This window comes from Chiloscyllium punctatum, chromosome 32 (assembly GCF_047496795.1).
Source record: "Chiloscyllium punctatum isolate Juve2018m chromosome 32, sChiPun1.3, whole genome shotgun sequence".
Taxonomy (NCBI): Eukaryota; Metazoa; Chordata; class Chondrichthyes; order Orectolobiformes; family Hemiscylliidae; genus Chiloscyllium; species Chiloscyllium punctatum.
Window position 1 is genome coordinate 62,825,336 of NC_092770.1, and position 17,210 is coordinate 62,842,545.

The 17,210-nt window shown below is 42.2% G+C and overlaps 1 protein-coding gene across 1 annotated transcript in view; it reads left to right on the forward strand.

The window, feature by feature from the left end:
* LOC140457814 (uncharacterized) overlaps window positions 1–16,357 on the forward strand; it is a 71,017-nt gene extending 54,660 nt beyond the window's left edge. Inside the window, exons 27-31 of the mRNA XM_072551431.1 lie at window positions 3,125–3,295; window positions 12,175–12,273; window positions 12,374–12,562; window positions 15,457–15,555; window positions 16,233–16,357. Coding sequence (XP_072407532.1) covers window positions 3,125–3,295; window positions 12,175–12,273; window positions 12,374–12,562; window positions 15,457–15,555; window positions 16,233–16,357 — 683 coding nt within the window. The remainder of the gene's footprint in view (window positions 1–3,124; window positions 3,296–12,174; window positions 12,274–12,373; window positions 12,563–15,456; window positions 15,556–16,232) is intronic.
* Window positions 16,358–17,210: the final 853 nt, after the last annotated feature.

A 17,210-nucleotide genomic window follows, 5' to 3' on the forward strand; every position in this document is an offset into this window, starting at 1 on the left:
TAGGTTAGGTGAATTGGCCATGCTAAATTGCCCATAGTGTTAGGTGAATGGGTCTGGGCGGGTCGGTGTGGACTTGTTGGGCCTGTAAGTAATCTAATGAGGTATTCCCTTGAGTATGAGAGATTAAGCAATAATAAAGGTACAAGGGACTATCAACTTAAAATTCAATTCAGGCTGCTCAAAAGTCAAATCAGGAAATATTCATTGTAAGTTGGTTCACCTAACTTCACCATGAGTAGAGCCCTTGGTATGTTCAGCCACTGGTTTATTAATGAGCTATATACAACTTCACATGGCTAAGTGTGACAGTGCTGAAGCGTTTTTCATGCTCCCTTCAAGTATCTCAGTTATATATTCTAATAGCTCATCATTGTGGGAGGTTCTATTCACACAGAGTGGAGAGTGTGGTGCTGGAAAAGCACAACAGGTTAGGCAGCATCCAAGGGGCAGGAGAATCGACGCAGGAAGCAGAATTCCTGATGTAGGGCTCCTCGGATGCTGCCTGACCTGCTGTACTTTTCCAGCGACACACTCTCGACTCTGATCTCCAGAATCTACAGACCTCGCTTTCTCCTCTCTATTCACACAGACCCAGACGTAAACTCCAATACTATACCTAGCCCCAAATCTTGGATTTCTTTCATACTCATGTTGACAGAGTACTCAAGTTCTGCCTCCTCACTTTCCTTCATGGAGTAATATGTTAATCTGTCCGAAGGATTCACCATGTGGAGGAAGTTCTTAGTCTGAAACTTCAAGTCTTGTTTCAAGAAGCTTTATTTTTTGTGAATTCTCGGCGACGCTGCCACAGTCTTCACTGTCCCACAGCACTCTCCTGAGCTGAACAGTCAGCCTACATTTATACAATGATACAAACAACTTCACTTGTTTTGACTTCGATCACATTCTGCACTCAAGTAATGTTGAAAACAGTAATTCAAGATAAAGATGGGCACAGTGCAGCTACTCTCTTTGTTCCTGATGTTGCTTAAGGACAGAGAAACTAACGAGCTTAAGATATACTGCCTATATATCATCAAACTATAAATACACAACCTCAGCCTTTATATCCACCAGTATTCTTCCACTATTGCTGCAAGCCTGAGAGCCAAGTCACCTGTTACCTTGGTCAAGTATCCCATCATGCAGCAGTATGCCAAGTTCCTACTACTTACACACACAACTTCCTCTGATTGTGTTCTGGCCACACTTGGACAATTAATATTCTCCATATGACCTTCCTTATGTTGATTTAGATGGTCTTCATTGAGATTGGTAATTTCTGCTTCATTCTTTATTCTGACTCAATGTCTGATTCATGGAAATATATGACTGACTGTTGTCTTTATGATTATAAGTAAGATTTTTCCTGTTTTTTTGTCCAGTACCTTCTGAAGCATATTCCGAATATGATCTCTGTTGATTGTCAACTATCTTGAATTTTATTCCTTCTCTCCCTTGGGCACTTGCCAACACCATTTCTCCTCCCACCATCTTGGTTCAGGTTCTTGTACTATCACACCTTGTGGAGCTCTCAATCTCTTTTTTTCTTCCAATGACCTACACTCATTGTTGAGCTCTTAGATAATTCCAGACTGTTAACCTTGGAAATAATAAAAATCACACAAAGTTGGAGATAATATTTGGTGTGACACTTTGGAACTTACTGCACATTTAACATTTGGATAGTGCCAACTCACATTATAACGGAGTAGACCTGCAATTTTCGAAGTCACTTGAACAATCGTCATTCCTCTTCAATAATGCTTTGATGGTTCAGATGCCCTTTTAGGTTTTGGGGATTCATTGCTGATCCAGGATGGAATTGGGAAGTGGGAATTTAGTAATCAGCTCTTGTTTTTTGCAAGTCTGCCACTATTACTTACAATGTGCCTTAACCTATGGGCATTCTTTCTTCAACTCACTGTGTGTCTCTCTCTCTGTCTCTCTCTCTCTCTTTCTCTCTCTCTCTTTCTCTCTCTCTCTTTCTCTCTCTCTCTCTCTCTCTCTCTCTCTGTCTCTCTCTCTGTCAGTCTGTCTCTCTATCTGTGTCTCCTACACCTCACCTGCAGAGTATAACCATCTACACTGTCCCACAATCCATGTCCAAATACAGTGAGATCATTATGCCACAGAAGTACTAAGCAATGACCATCTCCCCACGAGAAAATCTTACCATTATCACTTGACATTCAATGGCCTCACCATCACTGATTCCCTCCAAACCCACTAATCACATTCTAGGGGTTACCATTAACCAAAAACTGGATTGGATTAGCTATTAAATACACTGGGCACAAGAGCAGATCAAAGTGTAAGAACCCTGCAACAAGCAGCTCCCTTTCTGACTCTCCAAACCCTGTCCTCCATCTACAAGGCACAAGTCAGGAATGTGATGGAATATTCCCCACTTGGGTGGATACAATCCAACAAAACTCAAGAAGCTTGACATCATCCAGGAGGAAGCAGCTCACTCGAATGGCATCACATCCACAACATCTGCCTCCACAACAATGCACGCCAGTAGCAGTGTGTACTATCTACAAGATGCACTGCAGAAATTCACTAAGGCTCCTTAGACAGCACCTTCCAAACCCATGACCATTTCCATCAAGGAAGATAAAGGCAGCACATATATGGGAACATGACCACCTACAAGTTCCCCTCCAAGCCACTCGCAATCCTGACTTGGAAGTACATCATTGATCCTTTACAGACCCTGGGTCAAAATCCTGGAATTCCCTTCCAGACAGCATTGTGTGTCTGTCAACAGCATATTGGCCTGCAGTGGTTCAAGAAAGCAGAGTTAGTGAGGGGTGGGCAAGAAATGCTGGCCTTGCCAGTGATGTCCACGGGCCTGTGAGTGAAAAGAGATTCCACAAGAAGGATAGCTGCTCTTGTGAGGCCTTGGAAAGAGGCCTGAAAGTTAGACTTTCAAGAAAGGGCTGAATTAAATTTCAAATTAACTTCAGTTTCCTTCTTAATCGTCTTAAAGGTGATCTAGCAAATAACAATTTTACCTTACACTCAACAGTAAAAATTGCCTTTCCTTCGCTGATTTCATAATACTCTTGAGGTCAATGTGTCTTTAATTTAATGTTTTTCTCTTTGAAAATTATTCCAGAAGCTCTGAGTTTGACCTCCATCTCCACCACCAGTGCTGTGATCTCCTGGGCCCCTCTTGGGAGTGTGAGTGCTCTGAGGGGCTGCAGTCTGAGCTACTACAGCATTGGGAACCCCGACACTGTCCACACTGTCAGCCTCGTCCCAGTCAGTACAGAGGCAGTGATCACAGGTAAGATGGGAAGTCAACTGGCCTTTGTCTCTGTGGACAAGCATTAACGTTCTGTAAAATTTCACAGAAAATCAAAACTGCAACTTGAGCGTTTCCTGACCTCAGCTATCCCAATGTGTTTGACAGTCAATTAAGTTTTGTTATGAAATGCAGTCACTGCTGTAATTCAAGAAATGTAACCAATCATTGTGCGCACCATGTTCTCCTGAACAACAATGTGATAATGATCTGCTAAATCTGTTTTAGCGATGTCAGCCAGGGCACAAGAGAGAAGTGCCCAATTCCATTAAAAACCATGTTGTAGCATCATCTACCTGCAACTGGGAGCTGTCTGTGGTTCCCTGTTTCATCTAAAAGACTGTGCAGCCCTTCCTCACTGTTGCACTGGACTGTCAGCCAAGATTTGTGCTGAAGTGTCTGGAGTGGGACTTGAATCCACCACCTTCTGATTTAGAAGCAACAATACCACTGTTGGAGTCACATAGCACTCAAAATATTAACTCTGTTTCTCCTTCCAAATACAGCCAGACCTGCTGAGTTTCTCTACCACTTTCTGTCTTCATCCGTCAAACACTTATCTATAAGTCCAAAAGAAAGCGAGTCTGCTCTAGATAAGATAGCTCGGACCTTGAGGGTAAGCTTTGACGTATGAGGGCACTGAGTTAAAATGTAACACAACAGGAGGAATGCTTCGTAAGTGACCCACAAACATCAAATTTTATCTGAGTGAACACATTCTCACTTCCAAGCTGATTAAATTAAATGTTCTTGCTTGGGTTGCAAAATTTCATTTTAAATAAAGCCATATAATTAATCCTTCAGAAATGGATGATGGCCACAGACAAACACATATGTCTAGGTTTGCCTCCCCCACTGTGAGGTCCTCAATTCGAATAGGCTGTGGGCGTGAGTGAGTCATGAGACCTTTCAAGTTACAGGTGACCCCACTACACTACACTACACAATCTCTCTCTCTCTCTCTCTCTCTCTCTCTCTCTCTCTCTCTCTCTCTCTCTCACTCACACATACTCACTCACTCACTCACTCACTCACTCACACACTCTCTCTCTCTCTCTCTCTCTCTCTCTTACCTACACACTCATGCAGACCTTATCTTACACACACGCTCTCTCAGGCATACGCACACACACACACACACCCCCCACACTCACATCCATGTGCAACTCAGAATATAATGTTTCATATACTGTTCAGATGACTGCAAATGCACTGCAAAGCACCAAACCATAATTTTCAGGGTGTGTTTTTGGATCCAGTACTGTGAGCTCTGTTGGTTAAAAATAATTACTGCCCAGGTTTCTATCCTGCCTCTGCATAGGAGATCTCCTGTAAGCCTACTGAATATTAATTGTTGGTCTGGCCCAGAGAGGAACCCACAGTCTACCACTCTGCAGTGAACATTGAACTCCAGTCAGTCATTTTTGTCCTGTGTATCAGATCCATACCTGTTGAGATCCCTGGGTAGTGATCAAGAGTCGTGACTTTCTCCAGGTCAACAGGGAAAGATCAATTGTAGAGAAGTGATCAACTCAGCGTATCAGGTTTGGCCATGATGTGGAGGTGCCAGTGTTGGACTGGGGTGGACAAAATTAAAAATTACACACCAGGTTATAGTCCAACAGGTTTATTTGGAAGCACTAGCTTTCAGAGCACTGGTCCTTCATCAGGTAACTAGTGGAGTAGGATCATAGCACATAGAATTTACAGCAAGTAATCATCGTGTCATACACTGATGGAATATATTGAACAAACCTAGATTGCTGTTAAGGCTTTCACCTTTTAGAATGGGTTGCAGTTTTCAGTTCATTAATATGTAAATCCCAGAACTTCTTTCAAGTCACATTCCTGAGATAACTTAAGGTTTTATTTTTAAAAAGTGAAGTTATTTGGGTGGAACTGAGAAATAAGAAAGGGATTGTATTATACACCCCCCAATAGCAGAGGGAAATTGAGAAACAAACTTGTAAGGAGATCTCAGCTATCTGTAAGAATAATAGGGTAGTTATGGTCGGGGATTTTAACTTTCCAAACATTGACTAGGACTGCCATAGTGTTAAAGGTTTAGATGGAGAGGAATTTCTTAAGTGTGTACAAGACAATTTTCTGATTCAGTATGTGGATGTACCTACTAGAGAAGGTGCGAATCTTGACCTACTCTTGGGAAATAAGGCAGGGCAGGTGACTGAGGTGTCAGTGGGGGAGCACTTTGGGGCCAGCGACCATAATTCTATTCATTTCAAAATAGTGATGGAAAAGGATCGACCAGATCTAAAAGTTGAAGTTCTAAATTGGAGAAAGGCCAATTTTGACAGTATTAGGCAAGAACTTTTGAAAGCTGATTGGAGGCAGATGTTCACAGGTAAAGGGACGGCTGGAAATGGGAAGCCTTCAGAATTGAGATAACAAGAATCCAGAGAAAGTATATTCCTGTTAGGGTGAAAGGGAAGGCTGGTAGGTATAGGGAATGCTGGATGACTAAAGAAATTGAGGGTTTGGTTAAGAAAAAGAAGGAAGCATATGTCAGGTATAGACAGGATAGATTGAGTGAATCCTTAGAAGAGTATAAAGAAAGTAGGAGTATACTTAAGAGGGAAATCAGGAGGGCAAAAAGGGGACATGAGATAGCTTTGGCAAATAGAATTAAGGAGAATCCAAAGGGTTTTTACAAATATATTAAGGACAAAAGGGTAACTAGGGAGAGAATAGGGCCCCTCAAAGATCAGCAAGGCGGCCTTTGTGTGGAGCCACAGAAAATGGGGGAGATACTAACAGAATATTTTGCATCCGTATTTACTGTGGAAAAGGATATGGAAGATATAGACTGTAGGGAAATAGATGGTGACATCTTGCAAAATGTCCAGATTACAGAGGAGGAAGTGCTGGATGTCTTGAAACAGTTAAAAGTGGATAAATCCCCAGGACCTGATCAGGTTACCCAAGAACTCTGTGGGAAGCTAAAGAAGTGATTGCTGGGCCTCTTGCTGAGATATTTGAATCATCGATAGTCACAGGTGAGGTGCCGGAAGACTGGAGGTTGGCAAACGTGGTGCCACTGTTTAAGAAGGGCAGTAAAGACAAACCAGGGAACTATAGACCAGTGAGCCTGACCTTGGTGGTGGGCAAGTTGTTGGAGGGAATCGTGAGGGACAGGATGTACATGTATTTGGAAAGGCAAGGACTGATTCGGGATAGTCAACATGCTTTTGTGCGTGGGAAATCATGTCTCACAAACTTGATTGAGTTTTTTGAAGCAGTAACAAAGAAGATTGATGAGAACAGAGCAGTAGATGTGATCTTTATGGACTTCAGTAAGGCATTCGACAAGGTTCCCCATGGGAGACTGATTAGCAAGGTTAGATCTCATGGAATACAGGGAGAACTAGCCATTTGGATACAGAACTGGCTCAAAGGTAGAAGACAGAGGGTGGTGGTGGAGGGTTGTTTTTCAGACTGGAGGCCTGTGACCAGTGGAGTGCCACAAGGATTGGTGCTGGGCCCTCTACTTTTTGTCATTTACACAAATTATTTGGATGCGAGCATAAGAGGTACAGTTAGTAAGTTTGCAGATGACACCAAAATTGGAGGTGTAGTAAACAGCGAAGAGGTTTACCTCTGATTACAACAGGATCTGGACCAGATGGGCCAATGGGCTGAGAAGTGGCAGATGGAATTTAATTCAGATAAATGCGAGGTGCTGCATTTTGGGAAAGCAAATCTTAGCATGACTTATACACTTGTTGCTGAACAAAGAGACCTTGGAGTGCAGGTTCATAGCTCCTTGAAAGCAGAGTTGCAGGTAGATAGGATAGTGAAGAAGGCGTTTGGTATGCTTTCCTTTATTGGTCTGAGTATTGAGTACAGGAGTTGGGAGGTCATGTTGCGGCTGTACAGGACATTGGTTAGACCACTGTTAGAATATTGCATGCAATTCTGGTCTCCTTCCTATCGGAAAGATGTTGTGAAACTTGAAAGGGTTCAGAAAAGATTTACAAGGATGTTGCCAGGATTGGAGGATCTGAGCTACAGGGAGAGGCTGAGCAGGCTGGGGCTGTTTTCCCTGGAGCATCGGTGGCTGAGGGGTGACCTTATAGAGGTTTACAAAATTATGAGGGGCATGGATAGGATAAATAGGCAAAGTCTTTTCCCTGGGGTCAGGGAGTCCAGAACTAGAGGGCATAGGTTTAGGGTGAGAGGGAAAAGATATAAAAGGGACCTAAGGGGCAACCTTTTCACATAGAGGGTGGTACGTGTATGGAATGAGCTACCAGAGGAAGTGATGGAGGCTGGTACAATTGCAACATTTAAGAGGCATTTGGATGGGTATATGAATAGGAAGGGTTTGGAGGGATATGGGCCAGGTGCTGGCAGGTGGGACTAGATTAGTTTGGGATATCTGGTCGGTAAGGACGGGTTGGACCGAAGGGTCTGTTTCCATGCTGTACATCTCTATGACTATATGACTCAGACAATACATTAAATGTGTGTGCATTCCAATCTTGAGTCAGACTGGTTCTATTGCCAAAATGTGAGGGAGAAAGATGGTGTGTGTGTGTGTGTGTGTGTGTGTGTGTGTGTGTGTGTGTGTGCCCCACTACACTACACAATCTCTTTTTCTCCACACACACACACACACACACACACACACACACACACACACACACACACACACACACTTACGCAGACCTTATCTCAGGCACACACACGCATACACACTCACACCCATGTGTACACCCTCTCACAAGCATCAAACTCTCAGGCAAACTTTATCAAGCATGTCCGCACATGCACACACACACACACACACACACACACGTCCATACACACACACTTTCTCTCTCTGTCTCTGCTGCCAGATTTCAACTGTTGGTTTTCCTTTTCCTGAACTGGAGGAAGTAGCAAGTGAGGGAAATCTGTTTTGCTGAATTTGCCTTTGCCAAGGATGTATTTATGGTATTCTGCAATATTGGAACAGTTGATGAGTCATAGTTAAATAATATATTATTGTATTAAGTATTTCCATAGGATGTTGTTTACGCCAATTCTTCCTTTATGTTTCTGGTGTAAATGTGGCGTAAGAATAAAGAAACGAAAGCAGAGGTTGCTGGAAAAGCTCAGCAGATCTGGCAGCGTCTGTGAAGAGAAATCAGAGTTAACGTTTCGGGCCAGGTGACCCTCTGATTACACTTCACAGATGCTGCCAGACCTGCTGAGCTTTTCTGGCAATTTCTGTTTTTGTTGCTGATTTACAGCGTGCACTGTTCTTTCGATGTAAGAATACTGTATGTTTAGCTTAAAGCCGAAAAGTTTGACCAACTGAATGACATTTGTAAAGCAGTATTTTACATTTGCCTTTAAATAAGATAGAAGTTTGGGTCTAGGCTATCTCCTTGATTATGTTTTGAGGGGATTTGGTGTGGTCCATAACACTACTGAGTCACAAACAAGTTCACTGACATGACCCTTTGTTATTTTACATTGGAGTCATTTTAGAACAAAGAATGAAAAGATACCTATGTTCAGTTACTAAGAAAACAATTGTGCACATTTTCAACTGTTGAATTAGTCTAAAAACAGTCCTTTTCCCACCAGGATGTGGCCCTCCCCAACATTTCTTCAACAGGAAGTTCCCCCAGTCCTCCCACAGCTGCTGTCAATCCCATTGCTTCACCTATCTAGTTTATTTTCGCCTCATTGATATTTTAGCCTCCTGTGAGCTACAAGCAAGGATTTGATTAAAATAGTCTGCTATAATTATGGTACTGGCTTGTTTGCAAAACCAGGTAAAATGTTTTTAGTTTGCTGTTCACTTTGGCCGAGTGCCAACAGTACAGAAGGGCTGAGGCATGTGAAATCTTTGTCAATCTTTTCCTCCTCGATGATTATGTCTGTTCTGGATGGAAGTTTAAGTGTTGTGACAGTAATCATTAAACATAAATCTTTCCATGGTTTCCATCTAAACAGGGGAAGGTCAGCAGTGCACTGCAACCTGGCAATCTGCCTGAAAGCAGTTCCTATAACAGCAAGTTGACCAGCACTGTTTCTTTAGGTAATTTAGTTGAAGGGCCACTGACTGCTACAAGTGACCACCACCCCTGAGTATTCTATCAGTAGTTTTAATTAAAACTTTACACAAGGACAAATTAGAAGATGTTTTCATTGGAAATTTCAGCTAACTTACAGCCGAGCTGAAATCAACATGAAATAATTAATTTCTCTGTGGAAGGTTGAGTGCATTAATTTTGGGTTTCTCTCAACTTGTGCAGACTACCTCGCCTCCAGAGACAGAACCACACAAGATTCCTGTTACTCAGCCTATTTTTAGCTAATCAATAAATTGGTTTCCAATGGCAGGCTTAAAGCAACTCAATTTCTTCCATGCTCCATATTGCCTTATCTAGCGCAGGGTTTGGATTACAAACTCAGCTGCCATACAAGTTCGCCTCTACTGTCATGAGTTTCAACTACTTCAGTAGAGAAAGGATTCAAGATTCATGCGTATAGATTTTAACCAGGGTCAAGTGTGCCAGGCGTGGCTCAGTGCAGCACACTTAGCTGTGAGAAGGATGTGTGCCCATGTCCACTTCGGAGACTCTTGTATTAAAACTAGGCTGATACTTCAATGCACTGCTGAGGGAATGCTACCCTGTTAGGGTACAGGTGAGACCAGGGCAGCATCTGTACTCTCAGCTGCACTTGAAAGATCCCATTGTATAATTACAAATCAGAGCAGGGCATAATCACCTGCATGTACTGGCCATTAACTACACCTCAACCAACATTATGAAGTCAGGTTGACTGTTCGTTATTGCATTACTATGCGTGGGACCTTGCTGTGCACTTCCTACACAATAACAGTGACTTAATTTGAGATGCTCATCATTGCTGTGAAGCACTTTGGGATATCCTAGGGTCAAGAAAGATGCCGTTAGAATGCAACCTTTGCTGCTTCCTTCTTTCAGGGCAGTTCCTGGAGGGCTGCAATCAGATGTACTGGCCCAACATTAGGAGAAGGAAAGCCATCTATTGATCCTGCACCTACTCTAGAGTATTTGTAACTACACCTCAAAGACTGGATAAGTTATCAGAGGGTGATTCAGGAATCATAACCAAGTGATGAGGGTCCTGACACCTTCCAGGAGTGATCTTAGGAGACAATGGTGTTTTCCAAGACAGCTTTGGTAGGGGACCAATAGAAATCTCTTAGCTATAGTGTAGATGGTGGCTGCACCAGTCTTGCTCAAGGGCAGCAATGACAACAGCGTAGTCAGACTTCCAGGAAACATCGGTGGACATTCCTGTGACTGTCTGAAGGGGGGTTGGGGGAGGACTTAATTGAGCAGGGCATAAAACTTGCATTTTCTGATGGCTGAAGGTTAATGTTTTGTTATTAAATTCCAAACACCCTTCAACCTCTTGATTTACATTCAGGAGCATGACATGATGCTCATTAACATCTCAGCCTGCTAGAGTTATATTCTCAGGTGCAATCTTGTTGACCACAAATGGGAGACGTTTTTGTTCATAAACCCCTGCCCAGAGAACGCAAACTTCTTCAGTCACCTGGCTCCTTAATAACAGGGCACTTCATTGTGCACATGTTTCCAATCTGGAAGGTGGAACCTCTCCACGTTGATCAGCTCATGAGAGGTTTAACCATATTCAGTCTGAGTTTTTGTTGTTAAATTCTTATAATGTTAGGGGTGAAGCCTGATTAAGTTGATCAGCTTGCTCGGCAGCCACGTTGGCTGACTGCAGGAAATGGGGGCAGACAAGTGGGGCAGCCCTCAAAAGGTTGACAGGTGACTTAATAGAGACATACAAGAGGGTTAGATAGGGTGGATAGTGAGAGCCTTTTTCCTCGGATGGTGGTGGTTAGCACGAGGGGGCATCGCTTTAAATTGAGGGGTGATAGATATAGGATAGATGTCAGAGGTAGTTTCTTCACTCAGTGAGGAGTAGGGATGTGAAACACGCTGCCTGCAACAGTAGTAGACTCGCCAACTTTAAGGGCATTGGATAGGCATAGGGATGAAAATTGTATAGTGTAGGTTAGATGGGCTTCAGAATGGTTTCACAGGTCAGTGCAGCATTGAGGGCTGAAGAGCCTGTACTGTGCTGTAATGTTCTATGTTCAGTGCTGTGGTTAGGTTCTTATACCAAAACAAGCTTGTCAAAGTCTGGGAGGAATTACTACTACAGAGTCAGTACAGCTGCGTTGGTAGTGCAATGCAGAGACAGAGATTGATTATACGGAAGGAGATCACTGGTAATCAAGCTCCTGTGTGACAGTCCTCTGAAGTGACAACCTTACGATGCTAATTTACATGCATTGGCACTCTGAGTGGTACATACCCTGATGGAGGGCAGCAGTTCATTTGCCCTCTTGCGGCACTGGAGTCTGTGTATCCTGAGCCACCTGCAGACAGAGATCACCACCTGGTCTCTGAAATCTCCAGGGGTTGAATAAGATTGATAAGCAAAGGGTGAGTGATGCTGTTGGGTTGCAGAGACTGAAGTGCTGCCCGGATGTGTTTTCTCAGTGGTGCCAGATTTTGAAAACCAGTGTGTCCCAGTGGGTGGCAAAAGTTCCTTCCCCGTAAAATGTGGTGTTTTACCTGCACGTGAATTTGCAATTAAGCCCCCCGAAGTGGAAGCCCCTCCTGCTATTATGCCGACCTCCACACTTTCTCAAAAACCAAAACTTACTGCCTTTGGTTGCAATTCATTACCTGGTGTGTAAGCTTTGAACAAGGAAAGGGACAGTAAAAGTAGTGGACAATATATTCTAAATAAATAATGACTGAACTATTTTCACAATATTCTGGTATTTGTATTTAACCATGAATATTTCTTTTTAGGGTTGAAACCAGATACTACTTATACCATGTCCATTGTGTGTGACTCTCAAACTCCCTGGACACTCCACTCCCAGTCTCTTAATGTCACTACTCTCCCAAGTATGTATTTAGATAACTTATTATTGTTGTAAAATTGGCTTTTATTCACAGCTAGAGAATTGTTTTCCTCAGTCTGACCGAGGCTCTGTTTTACTGGCAGCTTCGAGATTCCTCAGCAACATACAGGCTTCCCATATCACCTCATCGACTGCTGTGATTGGCTGGGATCTACACCCATCCAAGTCTGCCCTGGTTGAGTCCTACTCCATTAGCTATGGTCCTTATGGCATTGACAAATCCAGGAAGAATATAATTGCTTTCCCTCCAAATACCAGTGTGATCCTCACAGGTAAGGACACTGACAGGGTGACCAACCCTAAGGAACTCAAATAAGGGGCACTTTGACTGCTGGAGTGGGAATTCATGGAGACTGCTACTGCAGTGCTGGTGACATAGGATATGTATGGTAGTGGGTAAAGAAAGTCAAAGGTTCTTCACAGGTAAATCCACAGTAAAAATGGAATAAAATGTCAGAGTGGATCCTGAAGTCTTTTCCTTCAATGGCAAATATCTCTGCAATTTCTGCTAAGTTTGGCACTGAAATGAAGGAATCAAAATCCTTGGAGGTGTGTCAGATTTCCAGCTGATGTTATGACTGTACAAGTCCTATCACAGACTGAAATCTGGCTTGATGGATTATATTTTGATTCTTTTCATGAATGTGATCTCTTACCGAAGCCTAAGTTTGCAACCTTACAGACTTAGCTTTAACAATAAAATAGAAGTTCATTATGCAAAAGAAATGGCAATGATATAAAACAAACCAAAATATTATATAATACAAACATAATGATTCAAAGCATACAGTCATATATAATCCCATTAATCCGAAAAAAAACTTTGACAGGCATCATAGAGAACCTCCTTCTTCATCAACTCTATGGGCTAAATCTAACTGTGACTTCAACTCCCAGTATGGAAAAGGTGTTAGCTTCTTCCTGTAGCCTTCATACATCTGATCAAATGACCCCTTCAGAGTTTACCCAAACACATCTGGTCTGGAGCTATTACTAAACTACTTACTCTGAGGTAACTTTTTTTAACAACTCTAAACAATTATGAGGGGCATGGATAGAGTAAATAAACAAAGTCTTTTCTCTGGGGTCGGCGAGTCCAGAACTAGAGGGCATAGGTTTAGGGTGAGAGGGGAAAGATATAAAAGAGACCTAAGGGGCAACCTTTTCACGCAGAGGGTGGTATGTGTATGGAATGAGCTACCAGAGGAAGTAGTGGAGGCTGGTACAATTGCAACATTTTAAGAAGCATCTGGATGGGTATATGAATAGGAAGGGTTTAGAGGAATATGGGCTGGGTGCTGGCAGGTGGGACTAGATTGTGTTGGGATATCTGGTCGGCATGGACGGGTTGGACCGAAGGGTCTGTTTCCATGCTGTACATCTCTGTGACTCTAAACAATCTTCACCCTTTCTCAGCAGAAACTATTTTACCCATCCATCTTTTGCTAAGAATCATGTAGAACTGTCCCAAATTGAAACTAAAACAGAAGGGTTTCCTTTCAAGCTTTTTTTAAAAGTTGAAGTTCAAATATCCTAATGTATTACACCGTGTACTTTAATATAAACTCTTTCAATGTAAACAAAAACTCGTTAGTTCTTAGAGACAATCTCTCTCAAACTGTTCCAAAAGAAATCATCTTTGGCTACACACACACACACACACACATACACACACATACACACACACACACACACACACACACACACACACACACACACACACACACACACACACACACACACCTGATAAGCCACCAGTTCAGAATCAATAAGGTTAAAATCTATAAATCACATACCTTGAATCACAATGGACCTGCTCCCTGCAGGTCCCTGTCCGATATCGACAGCAAGCATTGGTGGATGGATTTTATCAGAGTGGACATGTCATGTGTCAGAGAGATTAATAAAATAATAATTAATGAAGATTAATAAAATGCTAGTTAATAATAATTTTATTAATAAAAAATAAACAAATTATTAGACTGTCAGTGTCTAGTGAAATGTATGAGTGCAATGAGGAGTAAAAGGTTGCACCGACTGTCAACATCATTTGAGATTTGTAGAAGTGCTTTACTTTGGAGACTGCACATTTAAAAGTGAAATTTAGAGCAAGGAATGTGAGTCATAGGAATCCCATTGAAGATATCCTTGTTTGCAACTTTAATGGAAGATGCAGAGATTCGATGCAGGACAGAACAATGAAAGATGTGGCAGAATGGGAGAAGGATGTTCAATACATAATGTATCAAACTCAAAATCCCATTATAACCATGCAGATCTCAAGATACCATTGGGGACCTTTGCTTGGGGACAGTATGTTTTTACCAAAGAGGCAACAGAGGGGCTGTGACATTGACATAAAAGTGTACAACAAGATCAGCCACGTGGGCAGTCCTGTCTATCATTGTGAAAGTGATGGCCACATTACAATTTTAAACAGCACCCTCCTTCCAGTCAATGTCTGTCCAATATCTTGTAAGGGACTGCCTTGATCATCAAAGTCAGAGGATAATTACAGTACAAAAGGATTCCGTTTGGTCCTTTGTTTCCATGCTGACTTGCAGTCAGCTAGGCCTAAATTCCAGCTGATTACCCAGCTCTGTTTCAGATAGGAATCCCATTGCATTCAAAAGCCAAGGTGAAATCTGCTTCCATTACATGCTCAGGCAGTGCATTCCAGAATTTGGGGATCAACGAACCCAGTAGGGAATGCACTAAACGCACTGCTTCCATATCAGACTGGAGACTTTGCCAAGTTCCAAACTAAACCAAGGAAGGGTCTAATTAAGGTGTGTGTGCTGGAATTTACACACTGTATAAAAAATATTTTTACTCATGTCACCTTTCATTCTTTTGCCATTTACCTTATGTCAGTATCCAGTTAAAAATGGAATCAAAGTCATGCGTTATTTGCAACCCATCTGATTCACTAATATCCTTCAGGGAAGGAAATCTGACATTGTTACCCAGTCAGCCCTACATGTGACTCCAGACCCACAGCAATGTGGTTGATTCTTAATTGCCCCCTGAAAAGGCTGTGCATTCTCCTCACTGATGGCAATTAGGGATGGGCAAGAATACTAACCTAGCCAGCAGTGCTCACATAACATAAACATAAAAAGGAAGAACAAAATAACCAATGTGTCTCATTATTTCCCTTGAACAGGTCTGAGTGAGTCAACTCCATACGTTGTCATTGTTTCTGTGAGAACTTCCTCTGGAGAAAAGGACACCAGTTCAACATTATATTTTAAAACCCAACCATGTAAGTTTTCCAAAAAATATCACATTATTAATCATTTGGAGGTGGAAGGAATTGTATAGACAACTGACGATGAGTATTACCGGGGGGAAGCCTTCCCTTTTCCAATTCTTTCTTCCCATTGTGAGGAAATTACAAGAACTAAGAAGAGTTTTTCAGACATTTCTGTCACATTTCCCCTTGGTGACTCTAATTTTTTATGCAGCAAAAACAGCATTAGGAGGAAGAGGTTATAACACTCTGAATGACAACTTGTTAGAGGTGTTCACAACATACATCATAACATCCAAGTCTATAACTGGTTAGAAAATTGAACTTTTGCTCAAACAATAAAGATGAGCAACAAACAGTTTTTCAACAGTTTGATTGTTTAATGAGGTAGCTCAGAGGATTGATCAGGGAAGTGGAGTCCAAAAACATTTGATAGGATGCTGCACCTGCCACCAAAGTTGAATCCCATTGAATGAAATGGACAGTTATGCCATGGATACAATATTGGTAGAGTAATGGGAAACATTAATTATACACAATTGTTTCTTGTATTATTGGAAGGTATGCACTGGGATTCCTCTGGGGTCAGTACTAGAATTACATTTTTTTATATATAGATGACTTGCTGAGTTGCACAGGTAACAATTTCAACATTCATAGATAACGTCTTATTTGTGTCATATTTGTAGTGATTGACGTGTGCCTGAGCAATCCGTGTGGAGCCAATGCCTCCTGTATCCAGCAGGACGGAAGCTTCAGATGCTCCTGTGGGACTGGTTACACCTGGAATGGATCTGTCTGTACAGGTGTGTGATGGGGATCAGTGAACCCAGTGGGGAATGAACTGAACACAATGCTTCTATTTCAGACTGAAGGCTGTGTCACATTTCAAAGCAGAAAGAGGAAGCAGTCAAATCAAGGTGTGTGCTGGACTTTGCTTCACTGATGATGAAATCCATCAGGTGAACAGTGACTGTCAGCAAGTTTGAGCATTCACATGTGAAGAACTGCTACTTAATGGGAGCTTTGGAGCCTATATGTTAAATAATATGCAGCATCAGAATTCAGAAAATAAGATGGAGGATGATTGGAGGTGACTCTGTCATTTTCCTTGTTATCAATGAGTTTTACTTGGCATTGAACTCTAATGCATTTGTATTCTTGGCTGGAGCAGAGATTTGAATAGTCGAAGTGAAGGAATTGGATATAACATTCCCCAAGAGATCATGCAGCAGATGTTGTTTATGCCCCCTCCCTTTCACAAGCTTACACTCTTCCTGATGTTAGTGACTGGCCCCTTCCTATGGTACAGCTTTATAGACACCCACCAGAGAAGGAACAACTCTACAATAATCACCATGGCAATGAGTGTCCTCAATCTGTGTTTACACTAATCAGGAGTTGATTCACTGGACACCAATCAGGAGTTGGGATCATCAATGATTTCCCCTCCTACCCCAGGAGAGCTGAGACCGGTTCTAATATCCAGTTACTGTCTGAACTGAGTTCGGTGCTGAGTGAGAAGGGAAACTGGGTGCAATCTGAGCTGAGGGTTCAGTGCCTTAACAATGGGGCATTTCCTCAGTGAACCAATAGTGTTAATTAGAATCATGTGGTTCAAGGCTAAATGTGGATCTGTCTAGAAAGGTTAAGATTGACCCTCCCAT